General features: G+C 50.1%; 1 protein-coding gene across 4 annotated transcripts in view; it reads left to right on the top strand.

Moving 5' to 3' along the window:
- The window catches only part of NXN (nucleoredoxin), a 47,927-nt gene that overhangs the window by 20,400 nt on the left and 5,549 nt on the right, over nt 1-21,978 (top strand). For 3 of the 4 annotated variants that reach the window (XM_032130366.1, XM_032130365.1, XM_032130368.1), the window contains exons 2-6: nt 13,945-14,062; nt 15,428-15,561; nt 15,892-15,992; nt 16,396-16,502; nt 21,489-21,668. In XM_032130366.1, the coding sequence (XP_031986257.1) occupies nt 13,945-14,062; nt 15,428-15,561; nt 15,892-15,992; nt 16,396-16,502; nt 21,489-21,668 (640 nt within the window). Of the gene's footprint in view, nt 1-853; nt 969-13,944; nt 14,063-15,427; nt 15,562-15,891; nt 15,993-16,395; nt 16,503-21,488; nt 21,669-21,978 lie in introns of those variants that run through there. The other variant, XM_032130367.1, reaches the window with a different exon arrangement.

The following is a 21,978-nucleotide window of genomic DNA, read 5'->3' as shown; positions in this document are numbered from 1 at the left end:
AAACCAACACAGCTCAGTACATGATCAGTGTGTGAAGCCTGGTGCAACCTGGGAACTCAGGCTGTACTTGGATGCACCCCATTGACAGCAGCTTTGATGAGCCTAGTGGGTCCCTTCCAGCTCAGGATATTCCATGATTCTGTTCTATCATTCATTGCTCAGTTGCACCTCTCAGACTGGGAAGCTCATCTCTTCTCATGCTTGTAGCCACTTGCACTGCTTGTCAAACACAGGGGCTTGTTTCAGATTGGTTTTTCTGGAAATAGGGACATTTGGGAGAAGAGAGACCTCTGAGGTATCTCTATCTTCAGCTGTGGGCCTGGTGAGTTCTTGGTAGCCATGGGGAGGGAGTGTGTCTGCATCCGGTTTTGCTGTCTTCTTTTAGTACAAAAAAGTTGCCTCCTAATCTTGGGATGATTTTTGTACAGACTTCTCCTTCAGTTCTCAGTTTCTGAGCCCTTAGTTCCTACCTAGGGAATTGGAAGGGTTTTTTTTCTCCCGTGCATCATAATTCCTGGGAGATTATGTAATTTATCGATGCTGGTTTGTCAGGAGAGACTTGGAATAAAAGGCTTTGTAGTGTGCTGCTTAGCTGGCTGTAAAAACATGAAAGCACCAGGTTTTTAACTGGCTTGCTCACACGGCTTTCCTCTGCAAAGCTTGAGCCAAAACACTCCTCTAGATGAAAGTCCAGGTCAGGCAGAGTTTGTCTGAGAAGGGGTATAACATTGATCTTTGGTTTAGTTTTATTTCTTGTAACCTCTCAGTAAGAGCAGGGAATGAGGATAAATTGTTTTCATCTCTCAGCGGTCAAAGATTAAGATGAATGAGGCAGTGGGTTGCCTGGAAGAAGCTGTTAAGTAAGAGCCTGGCTGTGACTTCTCTCTCTTGGATCTTGGATGAAGCTGACTTTGTGCTTCCTGCTTCCCAGGTGCACTTCCCCACGCTCCTCCTTAAATATCCAGCTGGTGAGTGATTGCCTTGAGTTTTCTGAGGTCTTTGAACTAAAATGAATGGGAAGGGCTCTGGGAATGAGGCCTCCCATCAGTCACTTGCCTTTCACCTCTGAGCACAGGGGTTTGAATCAGGTATGGCATTAAATGCACAGGGTTTGGCGTCCCTGAGGTCGCATCCTGCTGAGCCTGCCTGAGCTGCTGGGTGTTTGCTGTAGCTGATAAAGTTCCAAAAACCCCAAGAGTTACAGATCTGAGCATCATCCCATTGAGTTTGAGTAAAGAAAGAATGAAGGAGGCTTTGGATAAGAGGCAGCATGGTATTCCTGGGATTTCAGGGTCTTATTTGCCATTCTTTGGGTAAGTTTTCATGGAACAGGAATATATCTCATCTACATCCCAGATTCAAATGTTCAGGGAGAGGATTCTAGGAAACTCTGACTAACGTTCATCCTGATTTGGGAGGGCACAGGAGAGGTGTATCATCTGTGGGAGCAAAGGCACTCTGCTTGTGGTGGGGACTGTACCACAGCATCATCATGTTTTAGGTATTTAATGAATTCTGGTTTTGTAACTGGAGTCAGTTCATCACCAAGTTGCCTGTCGGGTTGAAAATGTGAGACCCTTTGATAGGGGAAATGAGTGTGTTGGAGCACCAATATCTTGCCCTGATCATGAGAGAAAAAAGCCCTGTTTGATTTAGGGGGGAAGGTGTTGCTGTTTGGCACCTGGGCACAGCATAATTAGGGCTCACTTCCCATGGGAGATGTGAAGCTGCCGTGCTGGGACAGAGCAGGAATGGGGCTGGCTCTACTGTGCCTCCCAGCAGCTCCTGTCCCTGCCCTGGAGCAGCCTTCCCTTGGCAAATCCTCCCTCTCCTCCCTCTCTGGTCAGCATCAGATTGGATTGGTGGTCCCTTGTGTTCAAGGGACCACTTTGTGAGTGTTCAAGTACTGATGGGGAAAGAATGTTGGAGAAATACTCAGCTTTGGGGCTCCCCAAGGTGGTGCAGTAGCTGGAGCTGTTCTGGAGCCCCAAGAGAATTCCCTACAAAACATATGGCTGCTGTTTGCTGCTGCTGGAACAGCCCCTGATTGGCATCTTTCATGCTGTCACTAAGTGGGGACCAAAGCTTGAAGAGGTATTTTTACCCTCTGTGCTCTGTATCCCAAGCCAAGGGGTTTTGGGGAGGGGAGGTGGTGGGTGGTGGTCACGCAGGACACAGGGCACTGGTGCATGGCAGGGTGGCTGCCTTCCTTCTTTTCCTGCCCTTTGATGTGCTGTGGGATATGTAATGAGCATCTGCCCTCTAAGAAAAAACAGATTTGAGTTCTAAAGTTGAAAAAAGAGGGAGCAATTTTGTTTAATCATTTTCACACCAATCCAGAGGCGTTTCTGTAAGAGCGAGCGGCATCTGGTTCGAGGGCAGCCTTGGCTGCTTTGAGCTCTCCTGCAGCTTCTGCAGTCTCAGGCAGAGATTGATGTTCCAGATGCTGTTCTCAGCAATCGGATCAATGACATGCTTATTTAGACTTTTCATTTTTGAAAGGGGGAAAAAAAAAAAGTAGATTATACTTTTTAAGCTCATCTGAAGTCTTACAGATCTGTGAGGGGTTTTGTTTTGTTTGTTTCCCGGATCAGGGCCCTGCAAATTCTTTCCCTGGTTATGAACACCACTCAGAAAGCAGGAGGTGAGCTGCCTGCCTTGGTACCTTGGTACCTGGGTATTCACCCATTCCCTCCCTTCGAGCCACTGCAAGAAATACAGGATTTTTTATTCCAAACACAGAGTATTTGTTTCAAGGAGAAAGTACTTAAATGCAGCAATGCCCCTGTGCCCTGCAAGCTGCACTGGCTGTCCTGGTGTGCACTTTGGGTTGTCTCCAAACTTGTTTGTGTATGTGGGAAAATTACTGAGTGACAGGGAAAGTGCTGGGAAAGCTTTGGGGATTTGATTTAAATCTGATGAAAATCAAGGCTGCTGCCTGTTCTCCTCTGCCAGCACCCATTGGGGTGGCTGTAAAAATGGCTGCTGTGAGTTTGTTGCTGTGGTTTTCCAAACCCAGGCTTGTTATTTACCCATTTCCATCTATCCAGCATCAGTGTTGCCCTCCCAGAGCCCTGTGGTGGTCGGTGTGTTGTTTTGGAGGATGTCACTTGCCAAAGTCCCTGGATTTGGCAGGAGCACTCCAGGAGTCCCATGGGAATGAGAGTCCTTAACCCTGTCCCAGCCCTTATCTGCTGCCTTGGCTGATGAGCTTTAATTACGGAGATCACAAATGCTTCATGTTCCTTGGGAGGCTGAGGCAATGTTTGGCTCCTGGCATACCCTGGGGCTGTCCTGGGATGAAAGTCTCTGATGGTGATCAGTGAAAGCTGCTCACCAAGAGGAGCAACAGCATCTTGTCCATCTCAGGATGAGTTTGGCTGGCTGCTGGGATGGACCCTGAGCTCCACACTTGGCTTTTGCTCTGACACATAGTGTCCAAGCAGACCTGAGCTCTTGGCCAGGGGAGGTGTCACATGTTAATTTTTGTCCATTCAGGTTCTGCTCACGGCGTGAGATACAGAAAAAAAATCCCACAAAGTAAGCTGGAATTAAGCCACAGGTTTTGTTCTCATTAGTGTAAAATCAGAAAATCTGGTGTTTCTGATGCCTCTAAGCAGAGAAGGAGAATTAACTCCCGGTAAATGTAAGCAGAGGATACTTAAAAGGCAAATTGTTCACATACTTTCTTTAAAATTTGCATGAGTGTAGCAAAAGGTCATCGCAACTGCAGTCTCCTCAGATCCTGCCTGCCGGTGGCTGATTGCAAGAGCCTGTTGCTAAGTGTTCCTGGAAACGGAATAAAGATGAAGCAAGATAATTGAACAAGAGGAGGGAGAGGGAGAGGAGGGGAAAAGCTTGGAGCTCTCAGCAGAACCGCAGGGTTGCCAAACGAGATGAGTGTGTTGGAGTTTGACTGGATGGCTGCATTCAATCAGTTCTGACCCAGAGGTGGGAAAGGGGTGACTGAGTCTGAAACTCATGGCAGATCCTTGGAAAAAGTCACTTGGACACAAGTGGATGATTTGCTTGCGTTTCCTGTGGCTCATCCAACTCCAAACACGTTGCTTCCTAGCACTGAGGCTGGAATGGGGATGGGAAGATAGACCGTGCTCCCACAGTGCTTTTCCTGGATAAAATCTCTGTTCCTGCAGCATGGATTTAGTTACCCTGGGATCATCTTCTGGACAATTCAATAATCATGGAAAGCAACAGGATAAAACAAGAATGCAAGCAGACAAATCCAGAGCTTGACTAAGGCAGAAACCTTCAACTCCAGGTGATTTGAGGGGTGTTTTCTTTCCATCTCAAGTCAGGCTCCCCTCTGAGGAAACAACTGGTGGTGGTTTTGTGTGTTGCAGAATCAAATAAACCCCAGTGCAGCTCCCTTTTATTGCCGAAAAGACAAGGAAGCAAAACTTCCTGCTTAACTTTGGTCTCTCTCTAGTTGAAGCTCTTGTAAAAACACCAGGATTTCTTCAACTCCATGGATCTATTTCCTGGAAACAGTTTTAGTAACTGTTTCTGGAGTGATTTTTATCATCCCAGAGCATTTTACAAACTGAATATAGTAACAGCTGAAATACAGCCCCATCTGAGGAGGGTTGCTGCCAGCGCAGAGAAGTTTTCGGCATGTTGTAAAAGAACACACAATTTGCTTTTTCTTTGCAGAGAATCTCCCTTATTCTCACCAAAAACATGAGGTATCGCTCCTGCCACTCAGCCCTCCGTGTCACCTCCTGCTTTGCTCTTGACTCAGAGACTCAGTGGCAGAACTGGTGCTGGGTATCCTTGGCTCTCTGAATCCTGCGGTCTCCGAGCCTCCCCCTCCAGCTGGGGCTGGCTGTCAGCAGAGGGAATTAATATGCTGCATCTTATCTGACATTTTGAACACCCCCGTGGGATTCACGTTTCATCAGCTCCTGGCAGCAGCTCCTTGTTTCTCCATGACTGTCTGTGCCATGCTCGGGGTGGCAGGAGGGACACGGTGGCCAACTCTCTCACACCAGTGTCCTGCCTTCATCTGTGTGCTGACTACAGGCTCTTGCCCCTTTGGAAAACTCTACAAAAGTGGAGCTTTTGACCTTGCTACTGATTTTTCACTGTCTCTGCTCATCTTCCTAATTGGTTTGGCTGTTGCATGACACCTTAAAATGAAGAAGAGGGAGTTGCAGGCTGCTGTCCCATTCCTCCCCGGTCGATGGCTCTGGAGCTGGAGGCTTCTTGTGGCTCGGTGCTGGGTTTCGGGGACAGATCGGGTTCCCTCGCTTGCCCTGCACCTGGCCCACCATGTGTGTGTGTCATAAACCCCTCAGCCCTGTCTGCTGGCCCCATACTGGTTGTCCCTCCCCTTCCTCTGTGCCCAGCCCACACCACAACTCTGCTCCTTTGCCTGCCCCTCCCTTCCCTGTTCCCCAGTTTTGCTGGAGCACAATGTGATGGAAAAGCTGCTCTGCAAAGGGGTGGGTGAAGAAATGGCTTCTCCAACTTCCCACATGCTGATTTGTGCTGCAATTGAGGTGCTGATGTGTCTGAGCTCTGGGCAGCTTTATTCTGCCCTGGTTTTAGTGTGTACAGGTGATTAATTGCAAACGTGTGACTCTCAGTGGCATTTTCCCATTTAGAGATCATTGGCTGGGGCAGGTTTACATTTCCAGCCTCTCTGCTGAGGGGCTGAGTGTCAGTTTGGGGAGCAGGAGGGAGAGGAGAAGTGCTCAGCAGGAGAGCATTTTCCAGCAGCCTGTGTTACATCTGTCCTGCCTGTGTCACACGTCACTCGGATGCTCTTCCCCGCAGGGCACCCAGTGCTGGCTCAGGCCAGCACAGCTCTGGGGCTCAGCTGTGCTGGTGAAGTGTGATAGGAGGGCACAGAGGCCCTGAAAACACATCATCATCATCATCAGTGGTTTAGCCCAGAGCAGTTTTGGTGGTGTGATGTTTCCTCAGGATGGGCTTGGGACTCCAAAGGAGAAGTCCCCATGAGCTCTGTAGCTGCTCGGGGTCAGCACAGGCTATGGGATCCCTTCCACCCCAAGAGCCGAGGAGGAGCAGGATAACTCAGAGCTGTCACTGGCAGGGATTGCTCTTTCCAGCTGGAGCTTGAGAGCACCTGGCTCTGGTTAGTTCCTGGCATATTTTGATCTGTGGTTACAGAGTGAATCCCTTGAGCTGTGCTGCCCTCCCGAGCTGTGAGCGGAGCCTGTTGCATGCAAAGCCCAGAGCTGCCCCCGCAGTCGGGGCTGTGGTTGTGGCCTTTGTAGCTCTGCAGCTGTGTAACCTTTGCATGAAAATCCTCCTTGGGTTACAAACCAGGAGTGCTGCCAGGTGAGATTCGACGCTGTCGGCTCTGAGATGCTGAGATGGTTGCAGCTGTAGGGAGGGCCAGACCAACCAGTGAAACCTCTCCTGAGATCAGCTGGAGAAAAGTGGCTGCCTTTAAACTGTCTGAATGTTTGCAGTGATGCAAGGGCTGTGTTGAGTGGAGGTTTTTGTAAGGAAGCATCACAGTGATGTGATGGATGAGCTATTGCATTTCAAAAGGTGCTGTGGAAAAGCAAATTTCCCATCCACCCAGTGTGGGTACCTGAGCAGCAGTGGGCACAAGAGGGTATCTGAGATGTCTTGATAGTTTTACAGGAATCTTTTGTGTAGCTGGCCTGGGGGATGTCCTGGTGCTGGCTTGTCACTGCTCAGGAGGCTCCTGGCTGCGGCATCCTGGAGCCCTCACTCCCTGGGGTGTGTTACAGTGCTAACAAATACTCCATTGTTTTCCAGGATTTTGTTGGTCTGATTGTGTAAGGTTCCCTCTCAGATTAACCACTGAAAACAAAACAGAAACCCCACTAATACCTCATTGTGTGCATTAAACAAAACAAAACAAAAAAAAACCCAAATCCCAATTTCCCTGCTGATTTAAAAGGCTTTTGTGTTTGGTGGGAACTCTGTCTAAACTCAAGGCTTTTCAGAAGTGTTTGTTTCTTAGTGATCCGGGATTGCAAGGTGTTTGACCTTGAGATTACTGCCAGCACTCAAGTGAACAGTAGCAGCAAAGGCAAAGGCAGTGGGTAGGAAACCCGTGTTCTGGCAGCTGTCCCACTTGCAGTGACAGATGAGACATGGGACCAAGGGAGGCCCTGAACTCCAATTCAACATCCCAGACTCCCACCCCACCCCTCGCCTTTCCTATAAACAGATGGAAAAATATCCCTTCCCCATAGAGAGACAGAAATTGTTATTTTTTCTTACTGCCTTTGTGTTTACACAGCTATTTCTTACTCAGCATTAGTCATTTGGGGGCGTAATTTATAGGGGCCACGGATGATACACTTCTACATGTGTCTGAAATTTTTCCCACATACACTTGAACTCCCGCTGCCTTCACTGCTTTTTGTGTGTTTGCAGAAAGAAAAAGTTTATGAAATACCTTGCTCATGTGCAAGCCCCCTTTTAAGAAGTAAAGCAAGGTGTGCACATGGAGGAAAAAAAACCATTTATTCGAAATACATGGAGGTATATTTCCTAGTCGTGGGTGCAATGCTGCATCCTTAAATTCTGCATCATCTTTGGGCTATTGAATACAATTTGAGAAACACTTGAAAAAAAGAAAGTTTATAAAAGACATCCTCACAGTGTTGATGGACCAGCCTGTCTGGTGGCATCCTCCCTGCTTGATTTCCTGCCTGGGTTGTTATCTGTATGTTTAGTCAAATGCTGCTTCCTCCTGATCCTGGGATCAAATCAAGCTGCCACCCCAGCACCTCTTTGAAACCTGCACATGTAAAACAACCAGGGCAGCTCCCGTGTCTGCTGCGGGCCCTGGGGCTTTGCTCTCCATAGATCATGTTAACTGCTCTTCAGCTCTGCTCAAATTAAATGTTTTCCTATCAGATGTGGGCTGCGGAGGATCCAGCCTGTCAGCCTGCATGTGTGTCAGGGGGAGGGGAGCCAGCCATGAGCTGCCTTGCCCTCGAATAAAACGCTCAGCTCACAGTCCCTTGCATGGCACAGCCCGGGAAACTGCAAAGAACAGCATCCAGCGCTGGGGTGGCGAGAGGAAGGAGATGGGAGGAAACGCCAGGACATGAGGTTGGGCTGGCCCAGGTCCCTCGTCCCGGGCCTTTGGCTGTGGAGCTCCTCATGGGAACAAAGAGCAGCCCTTGGCTGGCGGCCGCCGTGCCAGAAACCCGCAGAGAGGATTTCCTTCCGCTTCGCCTCCAAACCCTCTGCTGCTGTGCTCCCTGGTCAGGAACAAAAGCCTGGGGTCGCAAGCTGGCTCCTGCCAGGGTCTCCCCTGTCCCCCCAGCAGCTGTGGGCTGGTGTGGGCAGCCACAAGCTGGACCGTGTTGTGCCAGTCTCCCACCGTGGAGCCGCAGCAAGGAGAGGATGGAAGTGACAAGCAGAACTTTTGGGTTGATTTTTTGGTTTTTGCTCGCACCGAATTGTATTGCTGGAATGTCCACAGCAGGTGCTGCTGGGCAGAAGGCCAGAGGAAACTGCTGCTAAGGTTGGTTTTAACTGGGCTTTCAGCCATTGCAGGCAGTGTGCGCACAGAGGGGAGCGATGGGATCCGTATGGACCAGCAGCCCCAGTGCCCTGTGCTGTCTGTCTCAGCTGTTCACATCGATCTTGTTTATTACAATTCCAAATCCTCCCTCCTCAGCTCATTAACGTTCCCGGAGCACACATCTCTCTCACCATTGTATTTTGTAATTAGATTTTGATTTACTTTCAGAGAGAAGCGGCAGCACAATGGACATTAATTTATCCCAAGCCTCGCTCCATCTCCTCGATGTCATGGGGTCAGACCTTGGCGTGCACCATCTGCTCTTCCCCCACTACTTGGCTGTGTGTCGTTCCCTCACCGTGGTCCCCTTCTGCTGAGGGGGTTCCCAGAAGCACGAAGGAAAAGGAGCGATGAGGGAGGGCTGGAAGAGGAGCCTTTGCCCAAGCTGAGCTTGAATCGTAGGGACAGGCGTGAACTAGATTCAAATTGACAGGGAGAGGGAGCAGCCTGTTGTCTGCAGAGCCTGGGTGGCCCCTGGTGCTTGTAAACCCTTTAAGGCACGATGTAAAAGCTGCAGTTTAACACTGTCAGTGAGCGAGGACAGAGGGGTTCCTGCAGCGCTGGAGCAGTGGGGATGGCCATGGATATCTCATCAGCCTGGAGCTGCTCTGTGTGGCAGAGCTGGAGGCAGAGCTGGAGGCAGAGCTGGGCATTGGGCTCTGCTGGTCCCTGCAGCCCTGGACCAAGGGCGCTTTTCCACCTAAGTGCTGCTCATGTGTTCCTCAGACAGACTTCATGTTTCAGCCCATGGCTCTTGAACGAGAGACCAGCAAGAGCTGAGCCCCTGCTGTAAAGGAAACCCCTCTGTGCTCTCCCACGGTCGATCATGCGGCTGTTGGAAGGTGGGATCTTTCCAATGCCTCACCAGAATTCTCCAGGCCCTTGGGGGTATTGTCTTGAAGAGGAAATTTTTAGAAAAGGGGCTTTACATTTGTTTTAGTAAAAAGCAGCAGCCATCCACAGCAGGAATATGTTCATTTTATTGCTGCCTTTGAGTGTTTAAACTGGCTTTGTCTGTCGCTGGTCAGGGTGAAAGTGTGGGTTGCAAGATGAGTAGAGCCTCTGCCCTCTGCATCTCTGGGCAGAGTCAGCTCCATATGCTATGGAAGAGGGAAGCATGAGAGCTTTTATGGTCCAGTTTCACACAACAGCAGAGAAATGCAGCCCCCAAGGAGGGTGGGAGGACCACTTTCCCAGCAGCCAGGGCTCTGTGCACTGCAGGCAGTTGTGCTTTATCTCTGCCAGCATTCACCGCTGCAACTCAGGATTTATGTGAGCGAGTAAATACGACCAGGACTGATAAATCAATCAGCACAACCAAAAATAGCAGCCGGCAGCTGTTGGAAGTGGGGGATCCCTTCCCCACCAGAATGAGCGGAGCAGGAGGGGATTTCATCCGCCCCGGCCGGGTGCCAGCCCTGTGCAGAAACAGCCGTGGGCTGCTGGGGAGACCTCTCGTCTGACACCTTTATCTGGAAAAATTACTGTGGCTGTCTGCAAATGTCTCCCCAGCCTCTCAGCCAGGAATTCCCAGTCACCAGGATGAGGGGAATAACGGAGCCAGTACTGGTGGGGAGAGCAGCCTTGTGCTGCTGCATGGCCGACATCTGGGGATCGCCTCAGCCCTCCTCAGATCATGAGTGATCTCTGAAAGCCTCTCACAGCTGGCTGTGGATGGAATCATGGAGGGAACCCAGGGCTTGTGGTTTCTAGGACAGCGTGGTGATGCTTTCGTGCAGGGATAAAGTTACTGGAGGAATCCGGTGACTCTGTTTTTTCCACTGGATGGCTGTACTAAACCACCTGCACAGGAGCCAGAGAAGTCTCTGTAAGGCTGCTCAGCCTGCACAGAGTCTTGTGAGGGGCTGTATTTCCTCAGTCCTTCTCCAGTGGGTGTCCTGGGGTGAGCAGTGACTGTAGCAGGCCTGAACCAGGAGCAAAGGGCGCTGCGAGAGGATCAGCTGCTTTCAGGCTGAATAGTCCATAGATTATTTCCACATCTGTGTTAGCTTTGGCTTGATCCCACAGATTTGCAACAGCTGTTGGGAAGCGGAGCAGAGATCCCCTCTTTAAATGGATGATCAAATCCTTAGAGTGTGTGGAATATGTTATTTATATGTCATCCTCTTCACGGCAGGAAAAACAGCTTTTCAGAATTGCTGAGGCAGCACTCTGCCTTGCTGCCTGAGCTATCATCCCATCAGCCCGCGGTCTCACAGCAAGTTGTAATTTGCTTTCTGCATCCCACACCCAGCCTGACACAGAATCCTTTGTGAGGTGTGTGGTTGTGCAGGTACCCATTGCAGGGATGCCTTTTTTCTCCTGGATTTCCCGTTCTGCATGGACCACAAGCAGTGGGTGTAAGCTGAGCTTGTCCCCTTTGCAAAACCTTCACATGTGCAAATCCCTGGCATTTTACCCTGAGAAAAGCTAACTAGTGCAATAGTTTGCCACAAGGCAGGTTGGGTCATCCCAGTGGTTTTAGGTGGAGATCAGATGTCCTGGCTGGAAGCTGTAGTTTAGGTGCAAAATAGTGGCACAGCGTGGGAATCCCATCGGGAGCTGTCTTTAGCTTGGCTAAAATGAACCAGCCCATTTCCTACCAAGGTTCTGCTCTTTCAGGTCAGACCTGCAGTAAAAGCAGCCATCAGGCTTCCTTCCCAAATGTCTGACAGGCTCTGGAAAGGCTGGAATCTGGCTGATGAGGGCCAGGGTGGTGGGAATTGTGGTAGATCCTGGCACTCCTCCTGCAGCGCGTGCGTTTCTCATTCCCCATCAGCTTTCCTTGCGCACAGGGGAGTCATCAAACCAAACTGCTCCCACTTTAAACAGCACATTCCTGGATGGAATTAATATGGTTAGTGCATCGAGACCACTAACTTCCAATTCAAGGCTTTTATAATAGGCTTCAAATGGCAACCCAGTTCCAGTTGCTTTATATGCAATTGTTGTGTTTGTCCACTGGTGTTGTGTGATGGGTTTCAGTGATAACCCAGGCAGCAAATCTGTTAGAAATAGGAAGTGCTGCTCAGCCTGTACGAAGCTCTGAAACTTGGTTTGGTGTTACCTGGGCCGGTGGGTTGTGCCTGGGAGCTTTTGCACAGGTGCAAGGTAAAACCTTCCCGTTTGAATGGCTTTTTCTCGTTCACCCAACGTGTGACTGAGTGTGACATGATGTTCTTTAGGTTCAGGTCTCAAAGCTCAGTGATGGACATGCTCCCCCAGCAGCAACAGGTGTCATGTTGACCTCTTTTGATGCTTTTTGACCCTTTTGACACACACGTGGCTTGGTGCTTGCTTGAGGCATTCTCACTGATGAGTTAGAAGTGGCAACTCCTGATTTCATGGGGACAGAGTGTCTGGATTGCAGATTGCCCGTGCCGTGGATGTCTGGGAAACCAAGACAAGTGCCTGCAGTTTGGGTCCAGTGGGGCCTGATGGTTTACACATCCTGAGAAGACCTAGGACCAGCTGTTGGAAAGAGTTAGCACATGTGCTGGACCCCGTAGACTGCCTGGAGCCAGCCATGCCACGCTTGCTGCAGTGCTTTGAGCAGGTTTGGTTTGGTGTTTTCCCCTTATCTGAGGTGTTCCAGCCCCATCCCTCTGAGCACAGCGAGTCCATGCAGCCTCTTGGCTCCGAAGTGCAGACCCTGCTGCTTCCCCAGCCAAGCAAAACTGCCAGGACCCGCCGTGATGCCCTGGGGGAGCTGCTTCTGTATACAAAGGACTTGGCAAAATGAAGTGTAATGTAAGCAACTATTTAAAGAGAACGATCCGATTGCTAGTTGTAATTTCCTTATTGTTTGCAGCACCCTGTTAAATGCCTGTGATCCTTATAAAGAGCTTTCCCCCACCCTTTAAACTTCACAGAAGTGGATTTTATCTTCTGTGGTTTGAACACCATCATTGTGAGGGGGCTGGTTTGTACTGAGTACAGTTTCTTTATTCTTTTCATGCCCAAAGCCATTTGGTTTGTGATTCCATTAATATGTCTATTGGAAATGGAAGGCTGGTGGGTGGGACACAAAACCTTGCCTTTCTCTTCGTCCCGGGATCGTTCCCATCTCAGGAAATGGGATTGCTTCTCTTTGCAAATCAGGGACAGCGATCTGCAGAGTTCTTCCTCTGGAAACACGTGGGTGCAGTTTCTCTGAGAAGTTCTGGTGGAAGCAGCAGCACATCGTGTGATGGTTTCCCTGGCTCTTGTGCTGGCTGACACTGGTGGGCCCCTTCTGTGCTTCTCCTGTGCCTGGGTTTTATTCTCCCAACTGGAGCACGTTGTAAACACACGGAACCCGAGGGCCTTTGCAGAGCAGAGCTTGATGTTAGGGGAACGTGGAGATTAGTTTCCTTCCCCATTTGGCTCTTGGCTATGGTTTGGCTTTTGTTTGAGAGTTTGATAATTCACCACTGGGCTGTTTGGGTTGAAATGCTTGGAGAAATGTAAGGAAAATGAGGTGATGGCAGCAGCTCCTCCATGCGTGGTGGGGAGAGTGGCTCTGCCAGCCCACACCTGCAGCCTGTGCTGTGCCAGCAGCTGTCGTGGTCCTGTTCCTCCTCATCCCAGCCAGCTTCTGTGCATGAGTTAAGCTCTAAATTATCCTGTGCCAGAAGCATATCCTGGGGAACGTGAGCCCAGGAGTGTGTGACACCCAGAGCACTCTGTCACCAGTGTTGTGCAGAGCCAAGCTCGCTGCAAAACGTAGCGACCAGCAGACGGGCCCATCCAGACTGGGATGCCCAAAACGTGGCCATCAGCCTGCAGAGCTGGCAGTGCAGGATGGATGAGCTGGGCCCCCAGGCTGATGTCAAAGCCCTTAATCAGCTCCTGGGAGCAAACCTGGGAAGCCCCAGTTGCAGAAGAATAATTTTTTTGTGTGTTGGCCTTGTGCTCAGCCTGGCTGTGTTTTGGCAGGGGTTGCTGGTTTGTTTAATGAACATGGAAGTGGGAGGGGAGGAAACAGCCAGGGAAGCATTACAAATTGCTTCAGAGCAGTGGCATTAAAAGTATTTGTGCTTACCATGTCTTCTAAACAAAGAGCTCAAAGCATGGCAAGTATTATCCCCATTTTACTTGCAAAGAGGTAAAAGCAGGAGGAGGAGAAGCTTTGCCTGTGCTCACGGGCAAGCCCACAGCAGGTATGAGACACATGGGGGTCTCACCTGAGGTCCTGAGGGGATGGTGGTGATGGTGAGGGTCTCTGTGGGCACTGGCCCAGCAGCTCTTCCTCACATTCCTTCACGCTCATCCCTGAAGCACCAGCTCTGTTTCTTTGCTCACCTCTGACCTCTGCTCTGAAAGATGCTAATGCTCCAAAATCTTCCTCTTCACGCTGCCAAGTTTACCTTCCTTATCTCCCCTCCCAATCTTTTTTACAGCTGAAGCTGTGGAACAAGTACAGAGTCTCCAACATTCCTTCCCTAATATTTATCGATGCCGCCACTGGGAAGGTGGTTTGCAGGAATGGCCTCCTGGTCATCCGAGATGACCCTGAAGGTAAGACCTGGAGTCCCCTGTGCCACAGAAACATGGGGACACAGCTGCTTTTTCATTCCAGTTCATTCTGAATGGCCTGAGGGGGAGGGAACAAAGAACTATTGTCATACTTAACTATTCAAAGCACTGTGCTATTTTCGGCGTAAAATTTTCTTCATCATTCCTACCAGATCTTGTGTTTTGGTTTTGCTTACTGAGAAGAACAAAGAATTTCCCTCCAGGATTTTTGTCTGGAGTGCTAATGAGGAAAAGGTTAGGCTAACTGAAACATGAAGTTTGGATTTTTCCCTGATGGAGGCACATGGACAGACAGAATGAGGGCCCAGACTTTCCATACCTTAGGAGCAGAATCCTTCCAGAATACTGAATGGGACTTCTATCATTGACATCACACTCAGGTTAATGAGTTTCCCATTATTTACAAATTAAACAGAAAAATACTACTATTCTCCCTTGCTGAGGCTTGCTGTGCTGGGAGTTGATGCTACATCTATCTTCTTCCAATTTGGAAAAAACCCGAATGAGCCAAATGTGTGCCCTTACTCACAGACCCTGCAGACCCATCAGTCATCTGCTGTAGTTGTCCATCCATTTTTTTTATTACAGCCTCATTGTTTCTTGGTGCAGTAAATACTGAGCATGGTGACAGAGTCTTTAGTTCAGTGGCAGGAGCTGTACAGCAGGAACATGTTGTGGCCTGAGCCATCTGTGATGTTTTCTCCTCTCTGGCTGAACACATGGATGGATTGCTCTGGGAGCTGGCAGCAGATGATTCAGAGCATGTTTGTGTGTACACACACAGCTTGCTTTGGGGTGCAGAGAGTTAGTGTAAGATATATATAGAGATATATGGATATAAACACACCATCTTTTACATATATATAGCTCAGGTTTATAAACAAAGACATGTATGGATATGTGTAGAAATATATGGTTAGTATCAGCATAAGGGACACAGTCTGACTGCATTCCTGAGCACGTACCACCTTGCCCTCTCTTGCTAAAATAAACGCTGTTGATAAGGAAAAGATGCCTCAGCAGGCACAAAACCAGAGCAGGCTTTGTCAGGCTGAAGGTGCTTTGCCTTGGGTGCAGCCTGCCTGAGAGAGAGAGGTGACCCTGGCTGCAGTGCAGAGCTTGGCTTCCTCACCTCAGGGCAAGGGTGTGGTGGTGCCTGACAGCTGAGGTGTTCTGCATCCCCCTTAGATGGGAATAAACCCCAGTCGGGTTCCTCAGACAGGATCCCCTGTATCCTTGCAGAAGGTGGGGTGGTTTTTCTAGTGGAACTTTCTGAAACTGTAAAACTTGCTTATGCATGTTACTGTCTTATGTCTTCTTTCCACCCCTATCCTGACCCCTCCCCAGGTCTGGAGTTCCCTTGGGGGCCAAAACCCTTCAGTGAAGTTGTTGCTGGGCCTCTGCTAAGGAACAATGGGCAGACACTGGACAGCAGTGCCTTGGAGGGCTCTCACGTTGGGGTCTATTTCTCCGCGCACTGGGTGAGTGGGAGGTGCTGTGCAGAGCAGTTGGAGTGGGCTCAGGGAGAGTAAAGACCCTGGTTTGGTTGGTGCTGAAGAATTTAAGATGCTTTGATCATCAGCATTGCAGTGGCCTGTCATCCTCAGCTGGCCCTGTAAGTGGGAGAGTGGTCAGATTTTGAAAATGGAAGAGGTTTTGTTGGTAACTTACAGACCATAAACCCCAGCCATGTTCAGGCACTGCAGCAAAGATGAGGTCACACCAGTTCATGGTCACTGGGTCACCTGGCCCTGCTGGGTGTGGGACTGGTCCTGAGGAGGAGACAATGTCCTTGTGCTTGTGTTTTGCAGTGCCCGCCATGCCGAAGCCTCACGAGGGTGCTGGTGGAGTCCTACCGGAAAATCAAGGAGGCAGGCCAGAAGTTTGAGATCCTCTTCGTCAGTGCAGACAGGTGAGGCAGCACTCACACCCTGTGCAGGCAGAGCAGTTTGGCTCTGGTATCAGAAAGGCTGCCTGAGTCCTTTCCCTCTGCCCAGTAGGGACATGCAGAATGGGGTCGGCAAGAGCAGGTCTGTGCTTCACTTTGTGTCTTGTGGCTCTGATCTCTGAAGGATACTCGAGCTGCTGCTGTCACCATGGGTTGGCATCCAAGTACCCTGGAGAGTTTGAAATATTTTATTAGGGAAAAAAATAGACCAGGGACAACTTCTCAAATTTGGTCTCACTGTCTCCCAGCAGCACTTACTGGTGGGTTTTGGTGAAGGCATAAAGGGCTTTGCAGGCCAGGTTTTTAATGAGGAGGGAGCCTGGCAAGTGGAGGGCTTTGCATGCCATGCTGTGTTCCCCTTGCACAGGTCGGAGGACTCCTTCAAGCAGTACTTCAGTGAGATGCCCTGGGTGGCTGTGCCCTACGCTGACGAGGCCAGACGGTCACGCCTGAACCGACTCTACGGCATCCAAGGTAGGAAAGGCCACACTGAGACACAGATCTCCTTTTCCCCCCTCCTTTTGTTGAGTATTTGTAATGTCTCCTCTTGTTTAACTAAACCAAGAAAACAGCAAAGCAAAGCACAGTGCCCCAGGCAGAGCCGCTTCATGTTTCTGCTTTCCACAAACTCACATTCCTACCACCTGCCAGGCAGGCTGTTAGTTGAAACAGGACTTCCATAAACAACCTAATTCTTCCTGGAAACTTGGAAGCTGTTTTTGGCTTGGATGTTTTTAGTCTAATTACTGATTTATTTATTTTTGCTTTTTCTTGCCGGTTTAAATTTCATTTTCTTGCCGGTTTATGTAATGCAAAGGCAGGCCATCGTCCTGTGCAGGGGCTGAGGAAGATGGCATCTGGTTTATGTTAGTGACATGAATTACAAAAGAGAGAGTGTTTGATGTAAACCATGGCTTTGCTTTTACTGTACATGCCAGTGCCAGAATTCCAGCAGCCCTGGCTGCTCGTAGGGGCAGGGAGAGACTCTGCATGTCTGGATGGCTTCAGAGAGTCACGAAGATGATAAAAGCTCACAGCAGCCTTCCTAGGGGCTGGCAACTTGTTCCAGCAGGGGACAAACTGCAGCACAGAGGTGTGTAAGGTGACTGGCTGGTGAGATCTCGTGTGTGTACAAATAGTTTCTCCCTGTGGTTAAAGGATCTTGCTGCAATGTGGCTGCTTCTCATCTGTTTCTGTGTGATGCCATAGAATCATAGGGTATTCTGAGCTGGAAAGATCCATCAGGATCATAGATCCAGCTCCTGGCCCTATGTAGGACACTCAACAATCCCACCCTGTGCCTGAGAGCTTTGTCCCAATGCTTCTTGAACTCAGACAGGTTTGGTGCTGTGAACACTTCCCTGAGGAGCCTCTTTCAGTGCTCAACCACCCTCTGGGTGAAAAACTTTTTCCTGATATCCAACCTAAACCTCCCCTGACTTAGCTTCTTGTTGGCTGGGTGGGTGCAGGCTGGCAGAGTGTCAGTGTGGTCTGCAGGGAAGGAGGAGTGTTGCCAAAGGTGGCCGAGGGCATGGGAGAGTGACAGGAGAAATAATCCCTCCTTGGGGTCCTCTCCAAACACCACTTCTGGCATGAGCTCAGGTGCTGCCACTCAGCTCTGTTCCCTGACCTTAGCCCAAGAATAACCATTTGCCTACTTTAAACAGCCATCACTTTGCTGCTTAATGACCTTCCCATGAGGCGAGTGCTTTCCAAATTCATCCGTCTTTTCCCCGGCCTGCTCACAACCCTTTCCAGTGCTGGTTTCGGCCGAGCGCTGCAGGACTGCTGCCAGTTTCACTGGGACTTTCTGTAAATAAGGTGTCCAGACATGGATACTTGAGCACCAGGCATGCTGTAGCCAGGGAAACAGTGACAACAGCTTTCCCTCCAACTCCAGCTGCTGCCTTCTTAAAGGTATCTCTCTTTGTTGTGTGCTGACCTGAAAATGTAAATATTGGCTGTTCCCCTGCACGCCAATCCCTTTCTGTGCCCAGGTAGCTCCCATGTTATCCCTGAATCTCAGCTCCATGCAGACTTTGGGGCTGCCTGCCTGTTTGCAGTCAAGCTTTTCACACCAGCTGGAACAAAAGCTTCCTGCAAACAGAGCTGGGTGTTGTGGGCTCTGCTCATCACCACGCGTGGTTATTCCACCTAAATGAAAACTCATATCTGTGTAATCTCATCAGCCTTTCCCCACATTCATGGTTCTGCTGCTGCCTCTCTGAAAGCTCTCTTTGGAGCTGCACCAGTGATCAGTGAATGTCCAGGTTACCATCCTGCTGCTTGGGTTGTGAGCACAACGTGAGGAGGTTTCCCACTGGTTTTTGAAGGCTGGGTACTGAAACAACAGAAGAGCTTGTCTTCCCTGTCTGCTTTAAGTTCCTGAGTGGTGGAAAGCAGCAAGAGTCAAATCTCTTGTTGTTTTAGTCCCATGTTGGCCCCTACAACATTTAAAAACTCAGTATAAAATGTAAGTTGAGTTATTGGCCTTTATTTGGGTTTACTTGAATGCTTCTATTCATAACTCATGTGCAGTCAGAGGCTGTACCATACCACCTCTAGTAAATTGCTTCTGGTGCAGTGCTGTTCTGAGAAAGAGTCATGTCTTGTGTTGTGGCTGTGTAGAAATAATTCCCTTTTGTGCAGGCAGCTCCCAGTCCTGCCTTGGGTGAAATCCCCTGGCCTTAGTTCTCCTTCCGATGGGATGGGGAGCAGTGATAAACTTGATGCTTTGATAGGAATCACCCCTTGTTATTGTGTATCTCATGAGACCTTTTGGGTTCCTCAATATTCCCCCTGGACTCCGTGGTGTCTCTTAGATATTTGCAATGCCTTCCAAACCCTGTTGTTTCTCCCCTTCCCCAGACACCCGCAGGTCACTCTCACAGCCTGGAAGTCACTGTTACAGGAGATTCCTGGAGTTTTCTTCTGAAAAAGTGAAAAAACAGCGATAAAATGCACCACCTGTCCTGTGGTTGGTGTAGGGTTTGCTTCACGTGGATTGTGATTACTGACCCAACAGACTTCATGCAGATGAGATTTCCATGAGGGGTGTGGGGTTTAATATATAAATATGTAAATGTCTTGCCAGGTTCGGTAACAAACCATTTGGCCCCTGTGTTTTCATAAAATGCTGGCCCCGTGGGAGCCAAATCCATTTTCTAGTGCATAAAATCCAACCAAGCCTGTCTATGCTAATTCTCATCCAAGCTTATACAATATTCATTGCAGTGTCTGATCGCTGATTCTTCTTGATAAGTAAATTCTGGTGTTATGACTTAAGGCAATTACCAAATCCCCCAAAAGGCACTAAAATAACAAATAGTGGCTGGGACGAGTGGAAAGGGGGAATTATTTGGGTTAGCAGGTGTGAATAACATTAAGGATGGTTTCCCTGGTCCTGCAGGTCTGTGACCCCTGAAAACAGGGTGTGTCTTTTAGGGAAGTAGTCACAAAGGTCACCTGAGAAGATGGGGATGTGAATTATCTTTAAAAATACTCTGTTTTCTGATTCAGTTTTGTATTTGCAGTTGGAGGTTTGATGGCTGGGTGTTTGGGAAGGGGGGGGGGGAGGGGGCATCTGCATATGCAAATTAGGTGAAGTCTAAAGGAATGCTTTGAATAGTGGATGAAATCCTTGATAGCTGCAGAATCACAGCGATCTGTTTCTAAATTGGGCCCTTAATTTCCCCAGATCAGCAAAGCTTATTTGAAACCTCTGCCTGGGAGTTGCTCAGGCTGACTGATGACCTGAGAGTCTCTAGCCTGTCCCTCATGTATAATGGATGGAAAAGCAGGCGTTTGGGGTGGGGTTGGGGATCGTAAATGGATCAAGATCCGAATCCTGCGTGCTGCTGAGCACCGAGTGCTTCTCCTGGTGTCAGTAGCACTTTGTGCCTGTAAGGGCAGGGCCAGCGTGAGATTTCCCAATTCCTTCCAGTCTCTTTAACCCATCCCTGCCCTGGGGCTACGTTGAATTACCAGCAGGTAATGAATAAGCCTTTTTGTGATACAAAATGGTTTTCTTGGCGTACCCTTAGGATCTGCAATCGAAGCCATTGGGCGGGTTCCTGCACTGCTGCTTAGCACCAGCCCCAGCGCAGGCAGGAATGCGCCGGGCTGGAATGACGGGAATGCGGCCGCTCGCCTGGACCTGCAGGCAGGCTGGGACACACAGATGGCCGTGTATTTCCTAGAGAAATGCCTCGAATTCAGAGGGCTTGTGAGTAGCCCACTGTTGGACAAACGCGGGACTGCAGTGCCAGGAGCCCGGCAAGGGCAAACGTGCTGCGTGCCCCCTGCTCAGGGAAGGGTTCTGCAGGGTATTTCTGAGGAAGGAGCTTTAAAATGAACCTTGAGATGAAGGGCAGGAGTGTTTGAGTTGCCTCAGCTTGCCAGGGATGTTGCTAGGTGAAAGAGATACTGGATAAGGGAGCAGGTTGAAGCCTGAGTGATGAACAGTCCCTGGCACTAATGCTGGTCACTTCATTCGTCCCTTGGGGCCTGATCCTGCTGTCCCCTCTTCCTTCCTTGTGGGATGTTTCTTTGTCTCCCTGATGACAGAGGAATGGTGTGCTTTCCAGATGAAGTCACCAACATGAGCTGCTCCTGTTGACCCACCCGTGGCTGTTTTGTGGCCGGAAAGCCGGTGCCTTATCAGATGGGATGGTTACCAGCTGGTGTCCAACCTGCCCCACTGCCAGTGACATCTGAGTTGGTGACTTGTGCTATGTCTCTGCTGCAACTGTGTTCACTTCCTGTACAAAGCTTCTCCTTTATGACAGAGCTTTCCAGCTCCATAGCTCAGGGCAAAATGCTGCTTTTTCCCAAGGGCCAGACCATCACTGGATATCTCCTGAGCCACATCCTGCTAGGATCCTGTAGACCTGGACATTCCTGCACAGTTTTGTTAATCTCCAGAGGGATGTGCTGTGGAAATGGCTGGGCCATTAGTGCAGAGTGCTGGAGGGCTGTGGGGGCTAAAATACGAGGTGTTCCTTCTGGGAAGGAACACACCCTGCTTCCTGGCCACTGTTGTCTGCATGCTGTGTGCATTCCTGGGAATTGGGCCCTTCCAGAGGCAGCCACATCTCAGCACTGGGATGGTGATGCACAGGGGGCACGGTGCAAGAGGGAGGGTCCCTCAGTGGTACAGTGGGATTTGCACTCGTGGGCACCAGGCAGCAGCAATCCCTGCCTGAACCAGGGTAGGGAGAGGCAGGCAGGGCCAGAGCTGTCTCTCAGCTTCCTGCTCTGGCTCCTGAATTGCAGTACTCTGCTAGGACGGAAACAGGATCCAGGGAGCCTGATCCCCACTCCATGAGCTGCGGACAGGCAGGAGGCTCGCTGGACTCCTGCCAGGGCCGGAGGCCATAGAAAAAGGCCTTTCTCCCCACACCCTGTTGCTGGCCAGTTCATGCTTTGGCTGATCCCCCTCCCTGTTTTTTTCCATCGCAGGCATCCCGACTCTCATCGTCCTGGACTCCAAGGGAGACGTGATCACGCGGCAGGGCCGGGTGGAGGTACTGAACGACATCGAGTGCCGCGAGTTCCCCTGGCACCCCAAGCCCGTGCTGGAGCTGACGGACTCCAACGCCGTGCAGCTGAATGAGGGCCCCTGCCTCGTTCTCTTTGTAGGTATGGATGGAGCATCCCTGCTGTGACAGCAGAGCCTGTGCTGGGGAAGGGGGCTGGGCGACCTGCCAGCTTGGCTAGAGCTGGCCACAGGGCTGGGAACCTGCCTCTGGTGATGACAGTGTCCATGGAAAGGGATATCCCTTCCATGTCCATTTTCCATCACTATGTGCTCACAGAGAGAGGCCAGTGCGGGGAGAGAGCTCCCTGTGGAAGCCCCTCAGGACAGACTTGGAGCCTTTCCCGTGCCACAGCAGCTCACAGGAGCTTGCCAGAGCCTGCTGTGCCCACAGGGCTCCCACACACCACCCTG

The sequence above is a fragment of the Corvus moneduloides genome, chromosome 20, assembly GCF_009650955.1.
Source record: "Corvus moneduloides isolate bCorMon1 chromosome 20, bCorMon1.pri, whole genome shotgun sequence".
Taxonomy (NCBI): Eukaryota; Metazoa; Chordata; class Aves; order Passeriformes; family Corvidae; genus Corvus; species Corvus moneduloides.
Note: the sequence above shows the minus strand (reverse complement) of the source record. Positions and strands in the feature narration are given on the sequence as shown.